Source organism: Pungitius pungitius, chromosome 6, assembly GCF_949316345.1.
Source record: "Pungitius pungitius chromosome 6, fPunPun2.1, whole genome shotgun sequence".
Lineage (NCBI taxonomy): Eukaryota > Metazoa > Chordata > Actinopteri > Perciformes > Gasterosteidae > Pungitius > Pungitius pungitius.
The window spans coordinates 6,078,931-6,102,094 of record NC_084905.1 but is presented as its reverse complement, the minus strand read 5'-3'; the positions used below and the strand labels follow the sequence as shown (position 1 = coordinate 6,102,094).

The 23,164-nt window shown below is 45.4% G+C and overlaps 1 protein-coding gene across 1 annotated transcript in view; it reads left to right on the top strand.

Annotated features, from left to right (window-relative positions):
• nrn1la (neuritin 1-like a) overlaps positions 1-22,697 on the top strand; it is a 54,254-nt gene extending 31,557 nt beyond the window's left edge. The window contains exons 2-3 of the mRNA XM_037452683.2: positions 12,985-13,135; positions 21,884-22,697. Of these exons, the coding sequence (XP_037308580.1) occupies positions 12,985-13,135; positions 21,884-22,181 (449 nt within the window). The 3' untranslated portion in view covers positions 22,182-22,697. The remainder of the gene's footprint in view (positions 1-12,984; positions 13,136-21,883) is intronic.
• Positions 22,698-23,164: the final 467 nt, after the last annotated feature.

Sequence of the window (23,164 nt, the reverse complement as noted above, 5' to 3'; positions counted from 1 at the left end):
CTGTAGTCACAGCTAGAGTGTCTTGCCCAAGGACACATTGACATGCAGGTTAGCCGGGCCTGGGATCAGACCGCCAACCCTCTGATTGGAGGACGGCCGCGCCCCCCACTCACCCACAGTCGCCCTAAGCTAATAAAACTAAGAAGTTATTAATTGATGGGCCTCATCAAACATTACAGTAAGAATTTCCTCCATGGGGGGGGGGTTGAAAAACTAGTAGTACTACTAGAAGTACTAGTAATATTAGTAGTAGTAAAAGTGATTTTAGTATTAATACCAGTTGAAATACTAGAAGTACTACTAGAAGTACTAGCAATATTAGTAGTGGTGGTAGTACTATTTGAAAGAGCAATAAGTATTCAACGAAACTGTCACGGTTTGGATCTGCTCTATGTCTTATTTTGTAGTTTTCATGTCTCTTGTGTTCCTGGGTGACTTCACTTCCTGCCTTGTCCTGTGATTGCCTGATTGATCCCACCTGTGTCCAATCACCTGCACCTCCCTTGTGTATTTAAGCCCTGTGTGCCAGTTGTCCTTTGTCGCGTCATTGTCTTTGTCACTCGTCGTTGGTGCACGTCTTGATTTTGGAATAAAGAGCACTTTGTCATCGGAAACCCTGCGTTTGAGTCCTCCCTGCATCCTGCTCCAGCTGCGATCTTTGACAGAAACAGCTTAATCCTAAGCTTCATGGTTTAAATTACAGATAATCATTGCAGCTTTTGGAAAGAGGGAGGGAGAAAGAGGGTAAGGAAAGGAGAGATGTTTGTTGACAGAAAGCATAGCTGCATCATGTGACTTTACTAATCGGCTGTTATTTTTTAGCTGTGCAGCGCGCTTGTGTAAGTATGCATGTAAGTTACAAATCTTTTAACTTTTTTTTTTAGAAAAATGACGGCAGATTTGTATTGAAGCCAACGGGGCTTGAGACAGACTTTGTCTCACTCTCTGGGTTCCTCACGGTTCCATACTCTGAGTCTGACAAGCACGGCATCGTTTTAATCAAGAAATGAAGCCTGAATAGTGAATATTGCACCTGTTAGGTAAAATGTCCCTTTTTTTTTTTTTTTTTTTTACTGAACTCTGACACGGCTCCCACTCTGGTCCACTCTAAGAAAAGCAAAACACATCAATGTAAAACTCAGAAACGGACCCAAAAACTAATGAAACATAATTAGTGATTATGAAAAAAGTAATATAGACATCAACAAGCGGTTTTTTTTATATAATAGGTAGGTAAAATAGTCAACATTTTAAAGTTTAAATGGTGTCTCTAGCTGAAAAATTGGAAAAATTTTTAATTTATATTAATTACATTATAAGAGCTAAAAAGCTGAAAAGTCATTGCCCCCTTGCTCTCCTGAAGGAGCTGAACATTTTCATATTTTAACCGTTTAATAGCTGAAAGGAGTTTTAGCGTAAAACGGAAGAAATAGAAAAATAAGATGTCGGAATAAAGATTAGATTATTATTGCATAAATGCATTCCAACAATAAGCATTTAGTTTCAAGTACGTATACTTCTTGTTTCTCTCTCTCTGCACTTTTTGTACTTCTGCCCATGTCTTCATGCCATAAAGCAACATTTTGAAAGCTGCCAATTTTCAGTTACAAAGTTCCAAACTGCCATCTGCTGTCGGGCCGTGCTGGTGTTAAAGAAGTCAATTCAAATTCAGTCAGCGCACATCTGGACTGACCTTGGCAGGTTCTTTCTACTGACTTATGGGGAAAGTCCTGCCAGTAGTGTCTTCCCAAAAGGGAATAATACCCTGCCCAATATACTCTGAGGAAGAATCCGGTTCAGACCCTGAACGTCCCAAATGTACAGCACATTAACCTTCAGTAACAGATGGACTGTTGGTCCATTTCAACCTTTTGGCTTTTTCTGGAACCTTTTTGGGAGCTCTCACTGCCGAATGGATCCTGTAATATTTGGTTTAAAAGGCACTCAATACTTTTTGCAGGTAGCTTACATTCTCACATAAATGCTCTTATGTATGAAGAACAACCCTAAACTCCATACAGTAAAGGCTGTTGCACCACTTCTGGAGACACTGTTTGCGTTGAGGCCACTGTAGGAACTCTAAGGGTAATAATGGAGTTAGATAACAGCGTTGAATAATGGCGCCCTGTCGGGCCCCCCCCCCCAGTGACCTCAGCATAAGGTGGAGAAGGAGGCGCCATCGAGCCATGAAAACAGATCATTAGTTGACACAGCAACAACAAATTCCTGCCAATTGAACAGATGCTCCTCCTTGGGTTGATTTCCCATGAACTCTTCTGTTTAAACAGAGGCTGCTGGAAATGATCATAACAGTCTTCTCTGGAGAGGGCCTCTTTCGAAGTAGAAATTCCACTTAATTAAACTCAATCCAACCAGAGAACCTGTGTTGCTTTCAGTACAATCCGGACTAACTTTTGCACTAGCAGCATTGGTGCATTTGGCTGATTGACACCGCATTGTGTCAATCAGTGATGTAAAGTCACCAATTATATTCATTACTGTCATTATAAAGTAGTACGTGGAATTCTGATGCTACTTTCTACACCATTTCTAATTTATTCATTTGACGGCCAAGCAGGATGACATTTGTGTGGAATTGACAAACAAATGTTGCCGGGTTGAGACGAGCGTTACCCTGATCTCCCCCATCAGCTCCATCGCTATCTTTTTCTCTCACACCGGTCTTCCTCTTCTCCAGCCCTTTCTTCCCTCCACGGATCTCCTCATCAATCTTGATGGAGATGAGTGAAGCCAATAATTTTCAGGCACTGTGAACTACTCTGCCTGCAATCAATAGGCTTCCTGCAGAAAAACAACAACAACTCCACACCGGTAGAAGGCGGGTGGGGGCGGAGAGGGACTGGTTTATTAAATATTAAACAGGAGGTCTTTTGGGGGAGAGTTGTGGTGATGCATTGTCTGACTCAATTAGCATCTCCTGTTCACCTGCCGAGCTCCAGCCGTGGCTCCGCTCTGACTTTTACCCGTCGCGAAAAGGCTCTTCTGGGGTAGTCACACTCTTCAGTGGCGTCAGCCTCGCCGCCGTGTACACTAATCACGACACGGTGCAACCGTGCCTGTCACACCCTTGAAGAGGGCCATCTTGGCTCCACGTATCAATCAGTCACCACCATCACCTCCAAAATGGTCTCGCTCTCGAGGCTGATGGAGGCTCCTGTGGGATGAGCTAACCTGGCCCAAACATTGTCTGATCAAGATGTTGTTCTAAGTGTTACTTAAGTTACGCCTAAAACACTGATACAGAAGAGTCAAACTTCATTCATTGTGTGGGTTGAAAACCAATGCGTCTAAAGACTCGTCTTTACTGAATAGTAGGGAACGACCTTGCACTATCGCATGGAAATCTGAGAAAATGACCCGCATTTTACTTATGTTTTAAATCAGTAAACCAGTTTATTATTATGGTCAGTTACCAGTCAACTACACCATAAAGCAGGGTATCTTTAGGACGGGCTCACTGTCGCTACCACGGCCATGTACATCACCAGGCCGCATTCCTAACTTCTGTTTTCTGATTGCAGAAAGTCGACATGGCCAAAGGCCATTTGGTAAAATGGTGTAAAAACCCGAGGCCACAAACTAACGGGTGACATCACAATGTCACTGCAGCCACGTCTTAATTATTGTGCCAATTCAATGCATCATTGTAAAGTATTTAACAAACAAGTAGCAGATTTCCATCTTAGCTGAGCTGTGGTTGCATATGTGACCACAAATAAATTGTTAGTGAAAATGTGATTTGATAACCCTCCATCATCAGCACTCTGGGTCCTGTATGTATGGTGTTTTTTTGCATGGGTTTAAATAATTAGCATTTATTGAAGAGCAATGCACTGAGCATTATGTACATAATTGGTGCTGGGACGTAAGAACATAAATTTACTTAAATGCTGTTCTTAAATTGTAAAAGATTAAACTAGTTTTGGTGATGTGTCTTTTCTAATTGTCTAATGAGGGCTCTTTTTAGTTGTAGTTAAGGAATGTCCTTTCTAATCCGGTTTCATTTAAATAACTGTTTAAGGCTCAAGGGGGCAAACTCTTCAAATGCTTTACAAAACAGCAGAGCTTAAAAGATATTCTCAAAAATAAACTATATATAATGTTTTTCCTCTCACAGAGAGCTCTAAGCCTTTGTTGTACTAGCTTCTGTGATTCAATGCAGTATCTTCTTTTTCTGTCCTTGAAAAAAGAAAGATGGCATCAAGCAGTAGCTAAAATCCAAACCATTGTGACATTTATAGAGCAAAAAAAACAAACTAGAGCTCCCAATATCTTTAACAGCATTTGCTTCTTTACATCATGTTAAAAGACTTATGTGTCTTTATGTTCCCTTTTGACAAAGTGGAAAATCCTTTTTCGGGAATCGTGGGTTTTGTCTATACAGTCGGAGGCATTTTAACGTTGCTGTACTGCGCAACTGGACTGCCGCTGGCTATCAATAAGTAGTACTGGTTACCAGCAGCATTTAGCCATTTACTGGCAATGAAGATTCACGAAAGACATGGCGTATCCTGATTTTATCCTCAACAGGCTTCTTTCACATAAAAGCTTGGATTGTTTTAGGACATGGCAAAGGCAGGAAGAATCATCATCATCATTATTATTATTATTATTATAAATCAATAATTGATGTGCTCATTTTGTACAAAACATGGTACGTATCAAAAATAAATGTCCATATTGTGGTAACCCAGGGGGAGTGAGGCCAGATTCGGGCGTAAAATAAGAAACTCAGACAGTGAATGCAAACAAAAAGGGTCCTTTTAATAACAAAGGTCAAAAACTAGCGTCAACGAGATAGCATTCTTCCCTCCTGGACAAGGCGTCTGCGTTTCCATGTGCTTTTCCAGACCTGTGCTCAACAGAAAAATTAAAGTTTTGCAGTTCGAGGAACCACCGTGTAACTCGGGCATTAGTGTCTTTGGCTGTAGACCAAATTGTGGGGTCTCACACTGCCTCTCCCAATGGTGTAGCCGAGGTATTTCGCCTCCTCTAGGCCAAGGTGGCACTTTTTGGGGTTGGCGGTCAGGCCAGCTCTCCGTAGGCTTCCCAGGACAGCTTTCAGGTGGCCTACATGGGTGGTCCAGTCGGGGCTGTGTATGACCACATCATCTAGGTAGGCCGCTGCATACTCCCGATGAGGTCGGAGCACCTGGTCCATCATTCTTTGGAACGTAGCTGGCGCTCCGTGGACTTCGAAGGGCAGGACTCTATAGTGGTACAGGCCTTCTGGGGTAGCAAACGCTGTCTTCTCTTTGGCGGTTTCTGTGAGGGGAACCTGCCAGTAACCTTGAGTGAGGTCGAGCGTGGACACAAACCGGGCTGGGCCTAATCGCTCTATTAACTCATCAACCCTCGGCATGGGGTAAGCGTCAAATTTTGAGATTTCGTTCAATTTTCTAAAATCGTTGCAGAATCTCTCACTGCCGTCGGGTTTTGGAGTCAACACAATCGGGCTAGACCATGCACTGTGTGACTCCTCAATAACGCCCATCTCCAACATCCTTCTCACCTCTTCTTTGATGGTCTCCCTTTTTGCCTCTGGTATGCGGTAGGGTCGGAGCCTCACCTTTTTCCCAGGTTCGGTGTTGATGTCGTGGTTAACAGAGGTGTGGACTCGAGTCATGTGACTTGGACTCGAGTCAGACTCGAGTCATGAATTTGATGACTTGAGACTCGACTCGACAAAACGTACAAAGACTTGCAACTCGACTTGGACTTGAACACCGATGACTTGTGACTTGACTTGGACTCGAGCCTTTTGACTCGAGAAGACTTGCTACTTCCCATGAAAACTGGGGGAAAACATTTTCACACCACCGCGCCGCTCTGTTTATCTGCATCTGTCAAAAAAATGTGCGCCACCTGTATGCAGAGAGCGCGCGCTGCCTGCACGACATCCAATCACTGCAGTCCATTTGATCGTATCAACGAGACAGCTCGTTCATGGTTACAAAAATTGAGATTTTTGAACCCGGATTCAGACTCCGATGGAAATCCTCGCCAACATTATGCCAACGTCCGTTTTAAAGTAGTGTAATGAGCTGAGTTAAAGTTATTAGTTAATCAGTTATGCAGATGTTGCATGTGTTCAGGTTATGCTCCGTTACCAGCTGTAGTTACGCGAGACAACCCGAGTTTTGGGGGGCCGTGTATGCGGAAGTGTTCGTTCGGCGTGGTGACGGCCAACAGTGACCGAAGTTGAGTTGTTTTATATAAATAAATGCAGCGGAGTTGCAAGCCAGTCATCGCCTCCTTATTTACGCTGCAGCATTGGGGTGAGCGTTACAGTACTATAACACAGTCACAGTCCATCCACCATTACCCTTCCCTTCGTAGTCTAGGTCTGTGAGGCAGCGCACCATCACCCAGGGTTCCCCGTCCCCACTATAATAAAAGGACTCGAAAGGACTCGAAACTAAAATGGTACGACTTGTGACTCGACTTGAGACTTGATGGCTGTGACTTGTGACTCGACTTGGGACTTGCTTCGTCTTTGACTCGACTTGACTCGGGACTCGAGGGCAATGACTTGAGACTTGCTTGTGACTTGCATAACAATGACTTGTTCCCACCTCTGGTGGTTAATCACCGTGGTCCTTCCCGGCATGTCTGAAAAAACATCTTTGAACTGCCCAGTTAGTTCCACCATGTCTTGCCGGTGGGTCGGATTCAGATGGGGGCCCAGAGGTACCTGTGAAGGGACACGATCTTGGGTTTCGGTGGTTAGTGCGGCCATCGGAACACTGTCAGGGGCATGCCATCTCTTCAACAGATTAATGTGATATATTTGGCAGGTTTTCCTTCTTCCCGGTTGTCTTACCTTATAATTCACCTCCCCCACCCTTTCAATCACCTCATAGGGTCCATGCCACTTGCCAGGAATTTGCATTCCACCGTTGGAATCAGGACCAAGACAAACTCTCCCGGCTGGAACTCCCGTAGCTGAGCTCTACGGTTATAGATCCTGGCTTGGGCATGTTGGGCTTGTTGCATATGCTCCCGCACCAGGGGCCATACCTTAGCCATCCTGTCCTGCATCTGGTCGACATACTCTATGGCGGAGCGATGGGCTGATGGCTGTTGCTCCCATGCTTCTTTGGCCAGGTCCAGCATGCCCCTGGGTCTCCGTCCATACAGCAGCTCAAATGGTGAGAACCCTGTGGACGCCTGGGGAACTTCGCGGATTGAGAACAAGACAAAGGGGATTAGTTGGTCCCAGTTTTTCCCCTCCACGTCAATAGCCTTCCTTAGCATTTGTTTTAAGGTTTTATTGAAACGTTCTACCAGTCCGTCCGTCTGTGGGTGCTAGACAGAGGTTCGTATTTGGCTCACCTTCAGCAGTTTACACATCTCCTTCATCACCCGAGACATGAAACAGGTTCCCTGGTCAGTAAGGACTTCCTTTGCAATCCCAACTCTACTAAAGAGAAGGAATAATTCTCTCGCCACCGCTTTAGCACTTGCGGTGCGTAACGGGACCGCCTCTGGGTACCGAGTGGCATAATCCATGATAACCAGGATAAACCGGTGCCCCCTACTGGACTTCGGCAAGGGGCCTACAATATCCATGGCCACCCTCTGGAATGGGATGTCGATTATTGGTAGGGGTATTAGTGGATTCTGGTAGTTTACCTTCGGCGCCGTCTTCTGGCATTGTGGGCAGATTCGGCAATAATCCTGGACCGCCTTCTTCACCCCCGGCCAGTAAAAGCGCTCCCGGACTCGGTCGTAGGTTTTCTCCACCCCCAAATGAGCTCCCAACAGGTGGGAGTGGGCTAGGTACAACACTTTGTTAATATAGCGCTTGGGGACTAGCAACTGTTCCACCACCCGTTCCTCCAGCTTTGCCACCCTATACAAGAGGCCATTCTTGATGGAAAAGTTTGGAAAGGTGCTAGCACTTACCCCCGCCACCGGTTCTCCCTCGACCACAGCCAGGTTCTGTCGCGCTTGTTCCAGGTTAGGGTCCTCCCACTGGGCCGTTCCAAACTGCCCGGGCCTGGTGGAAGATGCCTCTTCTGCCAGTGGGAACTCCGAAAAAACCTCGTTTGAAGACCCTTCAGTTAGTCTGGGATCCCTCCTTGTCGGGGCCTCCGCTGGGCCCAGGGCCTCCTCCTCTGTCCCTTCTGCAGATGACGTGGTTGGGCTAGATGGGGCTGCACAGGCATGTGCCACCTTGACTTTCTGGTCCCTACAAGGTTTCTTGGTGGGACAGTTTCTTCGGTGGCCAGCCGTCCTGCATGCCCACAACCGCCAGAATACCGGGCAGTCCCGCCCAATCAGCACTGGTACCGGCAGATTTTCCACTAAGCCCGCAACAACCTCAAATGTGCCCCTGGTGGTCTGGACCTTAATGTGGGTCGTGGGATACTCTCGTGAATCCCCGTGGACACAGGAGACTGGGATAGGGGGTCCCCTGGGGCCAGAGGTCAACCCGGGCCGTAGGAGGGTGACCGCACTGCCGGAGTCCAGTAGGGCTTCAGCATCCTGGGTCCCTATTCTGACCGGCAGCTTTGGGGCCCTTGCGCCCTCATGAGCCCAGCACGTGGTAAGATAGCTGTCGGCCTTCCGTGGGGAGTTGGAGGAGCCCGCCGTAGGCATCAGAATGTCTTCTCCCGGACAATTCCACGCTATATGGCCCTCTTGTCCACAGGCAAAGCATTTTCGCCGGTCCGGATTCACAAAGAGGCGGAGCTGGAGGGATGGCTGGGGTGGACCCCCTTGGGGCCTCGGGCTTGGGGCCAGTGCCTCCGTGTCGCTCTTCCTCAGCCTCTGCCTGTCTCTCCTGGGGTCAGATTGGCTGGGTAGCCTACTGCTTTGCATCAACTATACCGTAACCTGGTGATTCTCCAACAGTGTCACTAGGGCATCCACTGTCTCTGGGCAGCTTTGAGAAGCATGTCGTTTGGCCTCCCCGGGTAAAGCTCTGATACAGCGATCCATGGCAACTCTGTCAATCGCTGGAGGCCCCTCCCCCGAGGTTAAACAATTGCGCGTCAATCGCATAAGCGTTTCAATTTGCGGCCGCACTGGGGCAGTAGCGTCATACTTCCAGGCGTGGAACTGTTGGGCCCTCGTCTGCAGGTTGTGTCCATAATGGGCCAAAATCGCAGCTTTCAATGCCCCATACTGGTTTACGTCAGCGGGGGAAAGGTCCCGGCAGGCTTTTTGAGCTTCGCCAATTAAAAAAGGGGCTAGAATTCCTGCCCATTGTGCTCTAGGCCAACGTTCCCTCTCTGCAGTCCTTTCAAAAACCTCTAGGTAGGCCTCAATGTCATCCTCACCGGTCTGCTTGGTGAGAACTTTACTGGGTTCCGTAGGCCTCTCTGGCTTTACCAGATGCTGTCCAAGAGTAGTAATGGCGTCCTGTAAGGCTTGAAGACTCTGGGCCTGCTGGGTTTGGGTCTGGATGAGCTGTGTCAGTGCATTCTCCATGGTTCTCCGTGTCTCTCTCGGAGTACCTATTTTAGCCTGAATCTTTAGCGACAGACCGTCATGCCCGCATTCTCCACCAAAATGTGGTAACCCAGGGGGAGTGAGGCCAGATTCGGGCGTAAAATAAGAAACTCAGACAGTGAATGCAAACAAAAAGGGTCCTTTTAATAACAAAGGTCAAAAACTACGGCTCTTCCAACCGGCTTCCAAACTGAAGGATGTAGCGTCCCCCCGTCTCCTCCTATGTGGAGACCTACCTATTTCTATTAAGTAATACAATGTGTTCCGCTACAGCAACAAAACGCTGCTGACACACTTTATAACCTGCAATTGTAATATGTGATACAATCTCAAACTCTGAGAACAATTTTTTTGATACCGTAAACAAGGATCTTCAACGAACTGCTGGTACTTAAGTATTTTTAGAACCCTTGTATCTGCTTTTTTTACTCAACTAAAACATTTGAATACGACTTTTACAAGTGCAAACATTGAGAGATTTGGCTCATCAGAGTTTTAATGAATCGCAAAGATAAGACATGAAAGAAATCAACTTGGATTAAATGTTTTTTGTGTTATAGTGCATCGAAATTCAGGATCACAGTTTTGATCAGCTTCTATTGTCACTGCGACTGAGTTCCATTGTGCATCACCCCTCTTTCATCTCATGTACCTGCACTGCCCTTCATGAGACATGAATGAGGAAACGGATGAATTCAAATACAAAAAAGATGGAATCCAAGCAACAGCTGGCAAAAGAAACAAGCTGCCAAAGCCTTTCACAACACCTTTTGTCTCCATTTTGTCCTTCCTTTGGAGTCAGCAAAGAAAAGACGGAGGTGAGAACACGCAACTGGGGCGAAACATGTAACACCTTTAAAACAAACATATTTCACAAAGGTCTGAGTCAATCATTTGTTGAACATTTACATCAATACATCAATTAACATTTTTTGTAGGCGTGCTTGAGTCGGTTTGAAGATTCTTGTATTGATCGGCAGCAGTCTCCTCCACATCCGAAGCAACTCCTCTGGTCTCCCAGGTTATCGGGGACGTAATCGCTGCCGACGCGCCTACATGCGTCCTGATGGGAGGACAACCTTCAGTCCGACTCCCTGCTCGTTAGCCCACTTCTTTTTGGGGTATTTCACTCCAGTCAATCAGTAACAAGTGACATCCTGTCCAGTCAACATGGAATCAGTGGGAGCCAAATTCTTGAAGCTGAAATACAAGCTGCCAAACGTAATATCCTACACATTTGTCGCGTGGGCCGTTTTTACACATTGAACATGTCAGAGAATGGGAAAATGTTTCTCCTACATTCTTGCAATTAAATGTCCACTCACAGCGTATGTAGCACTATAAGACCTTTCCCGGCTGTGTTTGACATTTCAAAGGATTGTATCCTCGAGATTTGAATCATGGTTGTTTTTCCCGTGTTTGGCCCAACCCAGAAATAAATAATACGCTGACGTGAAAAAATCGAATCGCATTTAATTCATGTAAAAGTATGAAGACCACAAAACGTCCCACTGAGAGGTACATGGGATGGCGAGTACGGTTCCAGAGGAGACCATTGTCCATTTCACATTCAAAATGAGAAGTCAACATGCCTGAATATTTGTCGCATAACTTTTGTACTTTTTTACCACGTTTTTTTTGGTCCTTCATCTAACTAAATTGTTTCCTGTGAAGACAACGGATCATTTAATGCATGAAATGAGATTAATTGACCTGTGTTGCTAGACTTCATTGGAAAAATTCACAAAAAATGAGGACTAACTTTTTCCTAGAATATTATTAGAACCTTTATATAGGGATATGTTGGTTTTCTTATGACTGCTTCAAAAGAGCCTGCAGTCATTTGGGTTTTTCATAACTTAAAGATGACCTCTACCATTCTAATCCAATACAACATGCTCAATTCAGCGAGCATCTCCTCCCCTAGAAGGTCAAATGCATGCAACACAGGGTTTATTTCAATAATAATCAGTATTAAGGATTGTAACTATGCAATCTGTTAAGTACAGGTTAGTTTGCAGTTGGTGGCATGAGCATTATGACCTTTCCCTTACCCTAACCAAGAGGTTTGGTTGCCCATATATAATCACACATGGGGCGTGATGTGAGGTCAGATCTACATTATATGAAATCAATAAGAAGTCTGTGTTCGGGGGTTGAAAGGTCTGGAACTAGAAACGTTGAAAAAATGAAACAAGATCACAAACTTGAAAAGCCTTTGAAGTAATAATTGCATCTTCTGTTTTCATGACACTTGTCTGCTACTCAAAGTCTTCTCAGACTTTGCATTAATTTGCTGCTGCTGCTGCTGCTGCTGCTTAAAAGACATGAAAGGATCAGTCTAATCAAACAGTGGTGCCCCGGTCGCAGAAGAGCCCTACGTCTATGTCTCAGTAATATGGCGCTAACGTCCCAGTCTTCTTCCATCCCCTATACATGATGGTACAACGGCAAAACGATTGAATATGCATCTCCCTGGATGAGATTCCTTCTTCATGTCTGATTTAACAAACAGCCTGGGGCTTTGGTGAGATACTGTAAATATGTGCATAGTAAATGACTTGAACCCGGGTTCTCGGGTGCGTGTGTGATTTTATGTGCTTTGGAGTCTCCTGAATGGGCCTCTAAATGCTTTGTTGTTAGGTTAGATGAGTTACCTTTTCAAATGCTCCGTCACGATCAACTCAAATCAGAAACTCATCATATCATTGGGAAGAAACAAATAAAAACACAGACAAGCTGCATGACCCTAAAATGCATGAAATCCTAATATTTGGATATATAGTTTAACTGTAAGCAGACCTAGTACATCATCTCCTTATTGCTTATTTTTTTCCTTTTTTTAATATTTTTTATTTTTGTACTATCTGGACCGTGAGTCTGTAATAAAGAGTTGATTGATTGATTGATTGATATTTCTTTCGTTTCATAGATTTTGGACAAAGCTTTCATCTGACACATCAACAGCTAAAAACAAAAAAAAACGCAAAATAGCGTATTTTGGTTGAAACAGTCCAGGTTGTTGAGTGATCAAGGTTGTCAGTGAGCGTAACCCGTGTCATGATGGTGAGGTCTTGAGTGTGTTGTCGCTCCCAACCGAGTCGGATCACTGAGGATGAACACTTCTCCTCTGTTGCATCTCCATTTCCTGGTCAACGAGCCTTGACAGCTCTCGTCATGGACAGGAGCCATCGATCAATGGCGGACTTGAAACGCCGAATGAGCACGAGGGGCGGGGGAGATGGGGGAGAGGGGGAGAGGGTGGTGGGGGGGGGGGAACGAACCCTACAGCTGCCTGCGGCTCCTCGTTGCTGACGGATAACACTCGACCTCTCGCTCCATCGCTGAAACTAAAGCCGTGTCACTCACTGGGAAGACCTTTTCTTCTCTTTTCTCAAAGGCCAACAGAAATACATTTATTGTCAACTGCTGGATTGGTGTTTCTGCTCGTATTGATTTCCACTAGGATTAATCGTTCTGTGTGTGTGTGTGTGTGTTCTCCAGTGCTCAGCCCGGGCCTCGTCGCCGCCTCGTCGCCCAGAAGGTGTCACTCCATCTACAAAGGCTTCGCTCAGTGTCTGATGGCCCTGGGAGACAGTCTCGCCGACAACGCCCGCAAGGACGAGGACACACACGAGATACACTCCATCTGCAGGTCGGTGTGATCCCAAACAGCAGGAGGTTAAAGAAAAAACTTTAAGTTTAGTTTTTTCAACAGTGGAAATAAGAAAATATGAATTCCTATTGAAGGGGAAAAGGTACAGGGGCCGGGAGGGAGGTTACGACACGCCCAGTCACGTCCCTTGCCGGCCATTTTGGAGGAGGAGATGGTTGGTAATGGAAACTGTCTTCATAAATGTCACCTGGCTCCAGAGAATGCATTTGCAGTTTTACGATGTGTACAATTAAAATGATTTGCAATACAATGTCAAGATCAGAACAGCTGCACTATTAAATATTCATAAGTGTGGTTTTCGGCAGAAAAGAAAATTGGTTTGGGGTTTTAATTCTTTCGTTGTATTTTTTGAATATGCATTTTGAAACCCCAGTTCGGACCAACTAGTGTTTATTTAGTGATATTATGGGATTGTAGAAAACGATGACGGCAGCATGCTGGGGAAGGCAGTGCACCTTTTCTGAGCTGGAGAAAATTGTACTGCAACGCTTTAGGGCGGAAAAGTTGACACAAGCATTTTGCATTTCCTCAAAGCCAGTGTGCTCTCTGATATCGACAGGTCACACACATCTGGAGAATCCCACATATCGGAGCCTTGTCCCTCTAATCCCTCACTGAACTCACCCATGACCTGTTCACACGCAGTTATAGGATCTATGGGGGAGAAGGTCCTCCAGCCACTACCATTCGTATCAAAGGCTTTCTGTTGAAGCATGGAAAACTCGCCATAGCGGACAGTGTGTAATGTTTAATACATATATACACGGTTTATGGGAGATTTGTCGTGTTCTAGGTTCTGTGGCGTCATCGGCATGATGTTAAATATTCTGGTGCGCCTCTGACATCAGGACTGTTGAGAAATTCCTTTCATCCCCCCCCCCCCCCCCCCCCCATTGCTGCAGACTAAATTTCCGTTTGCCGTTAAGCATTCCCCAGGCAATGTGGCTGTCACGAGCACATCCTACAAGATCGTGATGAACCCTCTGATAAAATGATAAACGATTTCACTGACTGGGATTACATGAAAGGGATATTAAGTCTTTCACTTACACAAACAGTGATTACTGTGAGTTATGCTTACGCCTGACTGCTAGATTGCAACAACTTCGCTTTCAGTTGAGGTTGAAGGAGGAACCAAGCGTTTTATCTGGTTCGGTACATCATCATTTCATACAAACGTGCGACATTTAGTTGACAAAAATGTTCCAAATGGCGACGTCGTGCGGGACTTCAACCTCTGCCATTTTCGGTGTGACAGAAGATAAACTGAAATAATGGCTATTTCTCATATTCTCCCATTTCTCAAAAGTGTAGAGAGCGCCAGGGCCTCAGACAGAGTGGCGCGAGCTTCCCGTGACAGCGGTGACATTTGAGAGCCGGCGTGGCCCCGGGACGCGCTGTGAGCACCCCGGGGTGCTCTATTGACATGGAGCATGTCAGAGCTCCGTCCAGCAAAACAAAGAGTTGCACGGTGCTGGTTTATGTACGTGACGCTGGCGCCTTCAACGACAAGCCTTCTGTAAGTCTCGCCGAAAAGTAGCCAGCTCCGAACGTCGGTCCTCACTTGCACTTGTCGTTTCCGTTCGTTTCGCGTTACTTCGAACAGCTGAGTCCCACCAGGTGTCAGCTTTCCTGAGGATTCACCACAAGTAACCCATCACGGATGAGGCCTGTGTGACCGCTGGTCACTTCCCTGGGCAATCTGGCCGCTGGGCTGAGGGAGATTCTGGTGAACTTTTATGATTTCATTGAATTTCGCACCCAATCTGAAGCATGAAGAGTAACTACATAGAAACAACCAACAACCTCGTTTACTTATGTGGGTCATACGTATCATACTGAGGCTGTTTTGTAACCAGTTCCCCACAGTAAGTTTAACACACAGACATGAAAGTGAGCTCAGTCCTCTCATCTAAAGTAACTCTCCGCTAGGAAGCGAATAAACAAATCACAAAAATAAGGAACTTTTCCTTTAAGGAGGCAAAGTGTTTTTTGTGCCCACTCACACACACACATTGAACCAACACATCGCGCACTGCAGACAGATACTGATAAAATATAAATGTCTGGTCATTTCTTTGGTAATTACAATTTGAATCAAATAAGAAAGGCTAAGAAAGTGTGTGAAAAAAAAAAAATCCACCATGAACTGATTCCTCAGAAAACTCCCGTTGATTCTTTCACTTTGAACACTGCCTCCCCTCCTCTCCCAGCACATCTCCACTCCGCAGCTCTCTTTTTAGCCTCTCATTGTTTGGGCTGGAGGCCCGATGGCTCTGATAAAAGATGCAGAGCGTGTCCCCCCTCCTCATCCCCCTCCCACACACCTTTTTGTTCTCTCACCACTCCTTTTCTCGACACCCTGTATCAATCCATCACACCTCCCTCTCTCCCCCCGTCATATCTATTCACCACTCTATTTATACGTACCTCTGTCATCCATCTTCCAGAGGAGGCGCTCCTCTCAACCAGTGAAGGGAGCCGCTAATGTGTGAAAGAGTCTCGGAATAGGTCCGCTGATCTGGGAGCGTGGTTCCCGGTGAGTTGAGTTACTACAGTTGCGATATCATAGTGAGCTACGGGCGTCCACGGCATCCTCCCAGCAGACTGTAAACACATCGGAGGAACAGCAGGGGTCAAGCAAAAGAGGTCAAAATAGTTACTCGGACCAAACAAAAGGGGCCGCGCTGCAGAGCCGACAGGTTAAGTAGTCATTTAACGCCATAGAGCGGCACTCTTTTCCCCCTCTGCATTATGAATGAGGCCTGAGCGAAGCGAAGTGCACGATCATACATGCTCTGTGTAACACAGCTCGCAGACATTAAGGAGTTCACAGGCGAGCGCTGACGCTGGGCTCCAGGGACTCCGGGGGAGGATTTTCCCATTTTGTTCAAGAAACATTTTCATTGAGATCTGCAAAGCGGGACATCACAGTCCTTGTGGAAAACCTAATGGAGTCATCCTGAGTGTGTCCTCCCATGAGGATGCGTGCACGTACCAGCCGGTCCTCGCAGTATCATTGGTATTTGCTGAATGCTTGGTTTGGAAAGTTTGGTTTTGACGATTCAAAACAACAATTATCGTTTGTTTGTAGGGGATTGTCACGCTCCGAAAATCAAGAATTTGATGATTGTTATTAATCATAGACCATCATCGTATAAGCTGAAGTCATTTTGAATTTAGTAGTTAATTTATCCGACACATAAACTAACCCGACATAGTCAAACACAGAAATACGGTGAAACCGTAATTTCTTCTGAGATGGTCATGCTGTGAAAACCCCACTGCGTTACAACCCTACATGAGGGGAGAGGAAATGGGGAATGGTTCGAGAGAATATCCTTACAAGTAGAATAACATCTTGTGTAAGTGTGTGTGTGTGTGTGTGTGTCACCATGGCCCTGCAGCCCACCCGTGGTACCACTCCACTGTTGTTGGATCTCCTTGATTCCTTGAGGTGCCAATTAAACTACTAATCCTGCCAGCCGGCCACCTTAGTGTGAGTGTTGCCTAATGCGGGGACACAAGAGCCCTCACACACAATCCACACTCCTCTCCCCAATTTGCACTCCCTGCGTCCTCCGCTCACTTTGTCATTCTCGGATTTTCTTCTCTCTCTCTCTCTCTCATCCGTCTCTCCTCTCGCTTCCCTCCTGCACTTTGTTCGCTCTCCTCCCCTCCATCTCTCTTGTCTTCTTAGCCTGTTAGCGGTTTTACCTCCCTCACTCTCCCCACCCGCAAACATGGCATTAGCGCTTTAGCTTTAATCAGAGCCACCTAATGAGGAGGTAGCATGACGCTCCCCTCTGAAGATTGGCCACCACGTGCGCACACGCACACGCACGGACACACCGGCGTGCTTCAGTGTAGTCTGAATAAGAGGCTATGATTTGCATCTAGGCCAAGGCTGCTCCATTGTCAGAGGACTCCCAGGAGTGTGCCGCTGCTTTTATTCCTCATATTCACAATCGGCTTTATGTAGTTGCAATCATTCACTGTGGATCCGGAGGAGGTTAGGTTAAAAGGAAATATTTGGGGCTAAAGATACCGAGTTACTTGACACAATAGAATTAAACAGTAACCTTTTGCTGCAGCTCTGAAAGGAGTATGGGAGGTTGGGGTGAAAAATAGGTAGCTCTTTATTAAGGAAAATCTCTAAAGGGGTTATCGGTAATACGTTTATTCATGTTAGAACTCCTTTGAAGGATTTCTTTGAATGACTTTAAGCCGCTTATATGTTTTCATATATAATACTAAGAAGGCTTGCTTTGCCAGGGTGTGAATCCACTACAATAGAACTAAAAGCGGCCACATTGTGGGGAGCCCATATTATCAATTGGTGCCTGTAGGACTAAATATGCCTTAAATCAATAATAAATACACAAAGGTTTTATCCTCCTCCCCCTCCCAGGATAGTATTCGTGACACTGTGTAAAATAAACGTTGAAACACTAATTGGGACACCATTTGGGGGATTGAAACTGACTCGTAAGCTGACTAAGCTTGTAAAACACCTGCACTCTCCTCCCCTCTCCTCCGTTGTCTGCACTTTGGTAACATGAGCCGCTGAGAGCAGAGCAGTGGTTACGCTGTCCGCCATCACAGCCAAACATTTTCTACAAAAAAGACCTCTCACATATAAGACTATAGGTCCGTAGAAGTTGTTGCTGTATACTGTACGTAGTTAAACAGAAACAGTCACTTGCTGCTTAGACCTGCAGCTGCAAAATATAGATCGAGTCTTGATTTGATGGAATATATTTATATCTCAAAATGGTGTAAAGGGCCTTTTTGAAGCACGTCAACGCGGTTACTAGGACTAAGGCCACCGCAGATGACGAGTGAGGATTTTCATTTTAAAGCTTGGCCAAAATATTCATCAAAAATAGCTGAATTCTTTTCATTTTTTTGCTGCTTTTCAATTTGTGCAATCCACCAGAGCTCAGAGGCTGTTGTATTTAGTCCATCAACCTTGGACAAAATAGTTACAATGCTTTATGAGAATTTTGCAGGATTTAAAAAGAACTGAATAAAGCGAGGTTTCAGGCAAGATTTATTTGACGTCCACGTCTGAAGCTGCCTTGTAAGCTTCAGATGAAAGGGAAAACCTTGGTGCGTTTCAATGTTAACACGCATTCATCGAAAGTCTTCACTGTATTCAGAGTAATAATAATCTGGGTCACGGTGGTTAAACTGATTACTTCCCGACAAGGACTAAGAATCCCCAGATCCCCGCTGTGGGTGTGACATATGGGGATGACATGTGAACGTGGGGTAGGTTTTTATACAAGTCGCATTTTCTGTCCTCCACGCTAACGCGGCTGTAGGTCGATTTTTTTTTTCAAATCCGACAAATTATTGACACATTCTTGATTTGTATTTTTTTTTGTGGTGGGAAAACAATCCAGTGTAGAAAGCAACCACATTTATTTCTCCCCCAATTACTTTGAAAATATCCTGATGAAACGCCATTGTGGGTCCAAAAAGTGTCTTTTCATTGCAGAGGCCAAGTTGCCTTTTGGGTGGATAGAAACGGGTGTAGTGGTGTAGCGGGGGGGGGGGGGGGGGGGGGAAATCACACTGAGATTTGAGGTACATAATATATTTGAATATCCACTGTCAGCGTGGTAAATGGCTAAACGAGGCTAGAGACAGTTATTACTGATGGAAGGCTAATATTAGCCTGCGCGGGAGGCCGCTGACTCTCATCTCTAATACATCTGCCTGTAGATCAAACATTAGAGCATTTAACAGGTTAGTTATGTACAGACAACGCTCAAGATAATTCTATCAAATATGTCTGGGTTCAGACAAGGCTACGAAATAACCATCAAAGTTTGTTTGACAAGATAGAAATGCATACAGACGCAAGAAAACGGGTCCCACACTTTTCTCCGCTTTTCACAAAGCAAACCGCTCACAGCAACAGTCAAGTGTTACAAATATGTATTCCATCTGTCAAGATGTCAAGTCACTGCACTGGCCCTGACCTCAGAGTAGAGGAACCCCGACTCGGGTTCAGCAGCCTGGGATCTTTGTGCGATCCCTAAGAGACTCTTATCTCCTCTACTTACTCGCGCTCCGATGCCTTCTTCAATTTCCTGGCACGACTTCACTTAGCAGTACGTTTGATTGTCAATAATAAATAAATAAAAATAAGAACAGAGGAGCTGAGGTTTGGAGGTTTTCGGATGTCAGCAGCAGCATGTTAGCAGCCGAGCAGGCGTACCCTCAAGAGCTTTTATTATTGACAAAGCAGCTGGCTGTCTCTCACTGTCCTCGCTGTGTTTTTGCTGTCTCTGCACCACCTGTGACTTGAGCAGAGACACACAAACACACACACACAAACACACACAGAGGAAACCCTCCACCGCTGCACACGACGACATCCCTTTCAATTTTTTTCACCCTTACTCTATCTCCCACGGACACGCACACACACACACACACACACTCAGGTGCCAGATGCCCCTTTCTCTCCATCACCTGCTCCTCCCACTGCAGCAGTTAAGCAGAGTCCTCTCCAGCAGTCGGAGGGTGGACCACTGAGGTGTTTAAGCCCTTGACACAGGCCAATCGCACATGCACGCACACATGCAGAATCATGAAGGGAGGCCCGGCCTGCAGTGGTGGTGGCGTCTGATCATTTTTTGAACCTGCATGCGAATGTTGTGTCGACACAGCCATAAAGTTTACTGAATACGTAGGCCTAGAGAAATTCTATTTATGCACAGTACGTGATAGCATGTGTGTGTATGCTTGCATTTCTGACCTGAAAATAAGGAGAAAATGCCCTCAGAAAGCCATCTTACTTGCTGTAAGTGTTGTGATCTGGAGTTGGGGTTTAGGCGTTAACCACTTTGCGAGATTAGCAATGAAGCCTTCGGGCGTCAAAACACAGGACTGCAACAATCCCACGGTGATTAATCCTATTTGTCTGCATTAAATTGTGGCGATCAATCCTTCTCCGGCTATAGTGATGAATCAAAACTGATTAACTGCTCCTTTCGCAGACTGCCGGTCTTCTCTCGTGTAACTTACCTTTGGTGTGTGTGTGTGTGTGTGTGTGTACCCACGCTTACCTGCCCACTTTCCATCAACAAAAAATTAGGAGCCATTAAACCTGAACTTTGATGAAAAGTTTGATATTAGTTGAAAGGGTGTGATTAGCTGCAATTGAGGTGGACCTTTTTGTTGTTGTTTTTCCATCCTTTTGACATTGTGTGAGCGCACCATATGTGACACACACACAGGCGGCTGTCATCAGTACTTGTCTTGACTGCCAAAGCTGTCGGCGCGGTACAAACAAATCTGTGAAAAACAGCGTACGAACTGAACTACAGAGAAGTAAACACATGAGGCGCCTTCATTTCAGAAGGATTGGATGTCTGTCTCCTTATACTGTCATACTCTTCCTTGTCCCGCTTCCTGAAATACTGACGCTCAGTCAGTGGCCTTTGGACAATTAGACGGCCAGAGCAGCTGGCGTTGTTATGAAGAGCGAGAGAGTCTGCTTAGGGTGAGCGGTCAGGTGGGGTCAAAGCAACTTTTAACCGTTCTTTTCTTGTTCTGTGTGAAACCAAGTAACTTACTTACGTGTACCAACAACGGAACTGAATTCTACCTAAATTGCATGGCTCCCGGACGCATGTACATTTTTGACACCAAATTTTATTTTGAAAAGACTCTGTCTTGATGCAACACAGAACCAACAGACAAAGCATCATAGTTGGAGCCACTGACCAAGCGTCGCTATTTGTGGAGTGTGGAGCGAGGGCGTGTTGGAATCTGGCATCTGGATGACATACGCAGGGCGCGTCTGTTTCAAAAGAGCCGTGTTTATATCAATCATAAAGACTTTAATAGTTTTCATGTTGCTTCAGGTGTTTTGTGTTAGGCTCATTTTGAACAGAACCATCTGCTTTTGCTTTTCCCAAGGGCCCTCCTTTTCTCTTCTACTTAACACTCTGTATTTCCTCAGAGACAACTTAGCCAACACATTGGCGATGAGTGGAAGAATTAGCAGCCAATTACAGTCAGATATACTCAGCTTCGAGGTTATTGGAATGACGTTTTATGTTTTTGATTCCGTCTTTCTCTTTCATCATCTTTTTCTCTTTTACTGTTTTCCCAGTTATTGCACTTTTCAAGTCAAGGAGAGTGTTTCAAAAGACTTGATATAACAATTTCTGTTCTGTTATGTTCTATCATGCCCCCCACATAGTTTAACTCAAATTGCAACCTTTGCTCTCAGAGTAGTGAAGAAGCGCAGATGGTCTCATGGCAACTGCAGAGAGAAGTGAAAGGAGAAATAAATAGATGAATTAGATTTACTCAGTAAAAGGCCTTGTGTTTCATTGTTGTCACATCTTTAGCTATTTTAATAGTTTAGATCATTGTTAGTGAAACAACGGGAGTATTCACCAGATAAGGTATTCATATTCATTCATATTGTCACGGTTTGGGGTCTTGTCTTGTTTTATTTTGTAGTTTTATGTCTCTTGTGTTCCTGGGTAACTTCACTTCCTGCCTTGTCCTGTCCTCCCCTGTGATTGTCTGCTGTGCCTGATCGTTTTCCAGCTGTGTTCAATCACCTGCACCTCCCTTGTGTGGAAACAGTTTTGACCCCCCATTGCCTTTTTACTCATTTGTTTATCGGTTTCCACGATGGCTTCCATTGTTTTCATGTGTCCCAAGTTGCATCTGAATCCTCCCTCTCGTCTTCAGGTCGTGGGATGCGTTCCATGACTGCGCCAACGTGGCAATGGCCGGCTGCCCGGACGAAGCGGCGGCCGTCTGGGAATCCCTCCGACAGGAATCCAAGAAGATGCAGTTCTCCGGGAACCTGTACGACATGTGCTCCAACCGCGACGATCACGCGGGGGCCTCGGTCTCCCCCCGCGGCTCGTCCAACCAGGAAGCCATCAACCAGGAGTCTCTAAGAGGGCGTGCAGACCACCTGGCAGGCTGCCCTCACCTTCACATGCTACTGTCTCCTCTGCTGATTCTGTTGTTTGGGATATAGCTCCCTAATAGGACTTGTGTGAATAGATATAAACTTTGTGTATTTTCTCCCCCCCTTCCACAAGTCCGTAGACTTTCCACTTCTTTCCCCCTTCTCTGCCAGTGGTAGAACATTTCTAGTTGCATGTTCAGAGGCCCGACAGTCTTTTTGATGCTGTGTCTTGTTTCATGCATATTCTCTGCCTTTGAATTTATTCCTCTGTTGGAAGCAAAAACAATTCATACAGAAGCACAACCACTGTACAAAATGACAGCACATACATAGTTAAACAGACAGTGGCCTCATGTCATCCGTCTCTATCCCCTATTTCCCTACATCTAGTGTATCTAGTTCTTTAGTGTGAGAGAGACAAAACAACGGCGTCCTTGACGAAGTGACGAAGGGGCCAAACGACAAGCTAAACCCATTCACTCATTATCTTTACTGTATGAAGTCTTTTGTGTAGATCTAACATTGCTGACCTGCTTGCTTGATGGAGATGGGGCGAAGAGATGGTGAACTACAGCACGTCATGTTTCTGTAGGTTGAAAATAAATATCACACAGCTGTGCCCAGCTCGCAGAAAAGTACAGTTAAACACAGACTAGAAATCTAGCTAACTGTCAAAAAAGAATCCAACGTGTGAATACGATAAAAGCCTCACAAGTAATTTAGCACATCATTTGGCTAAACAAGCAGAACACCTTTCAGCCGAAATGGTTTGGCGAGCAGCCCTCCATCCTGGTCCTGTGGGGGTAACGTTCCCGTAGAATAGTCTCGTAAATTAAAGATAATCGCTAAGCTAATTGGTAGCTAGTAAATGTACTTTAAATCGTTTGGAAGTTGTTTTATTGCTGCTCAAGAAGGACTATTTGTATACATACAAGAATAATAAAGCAGTATCGATTGTTTTTATCAATTGTCTTTTTCTCTCGCAGTATGTTTTTTGTTCTTCAAACGCGAGTATCAATAAGGAACAGAAGTGAGAAGCAGAATCGATAAGG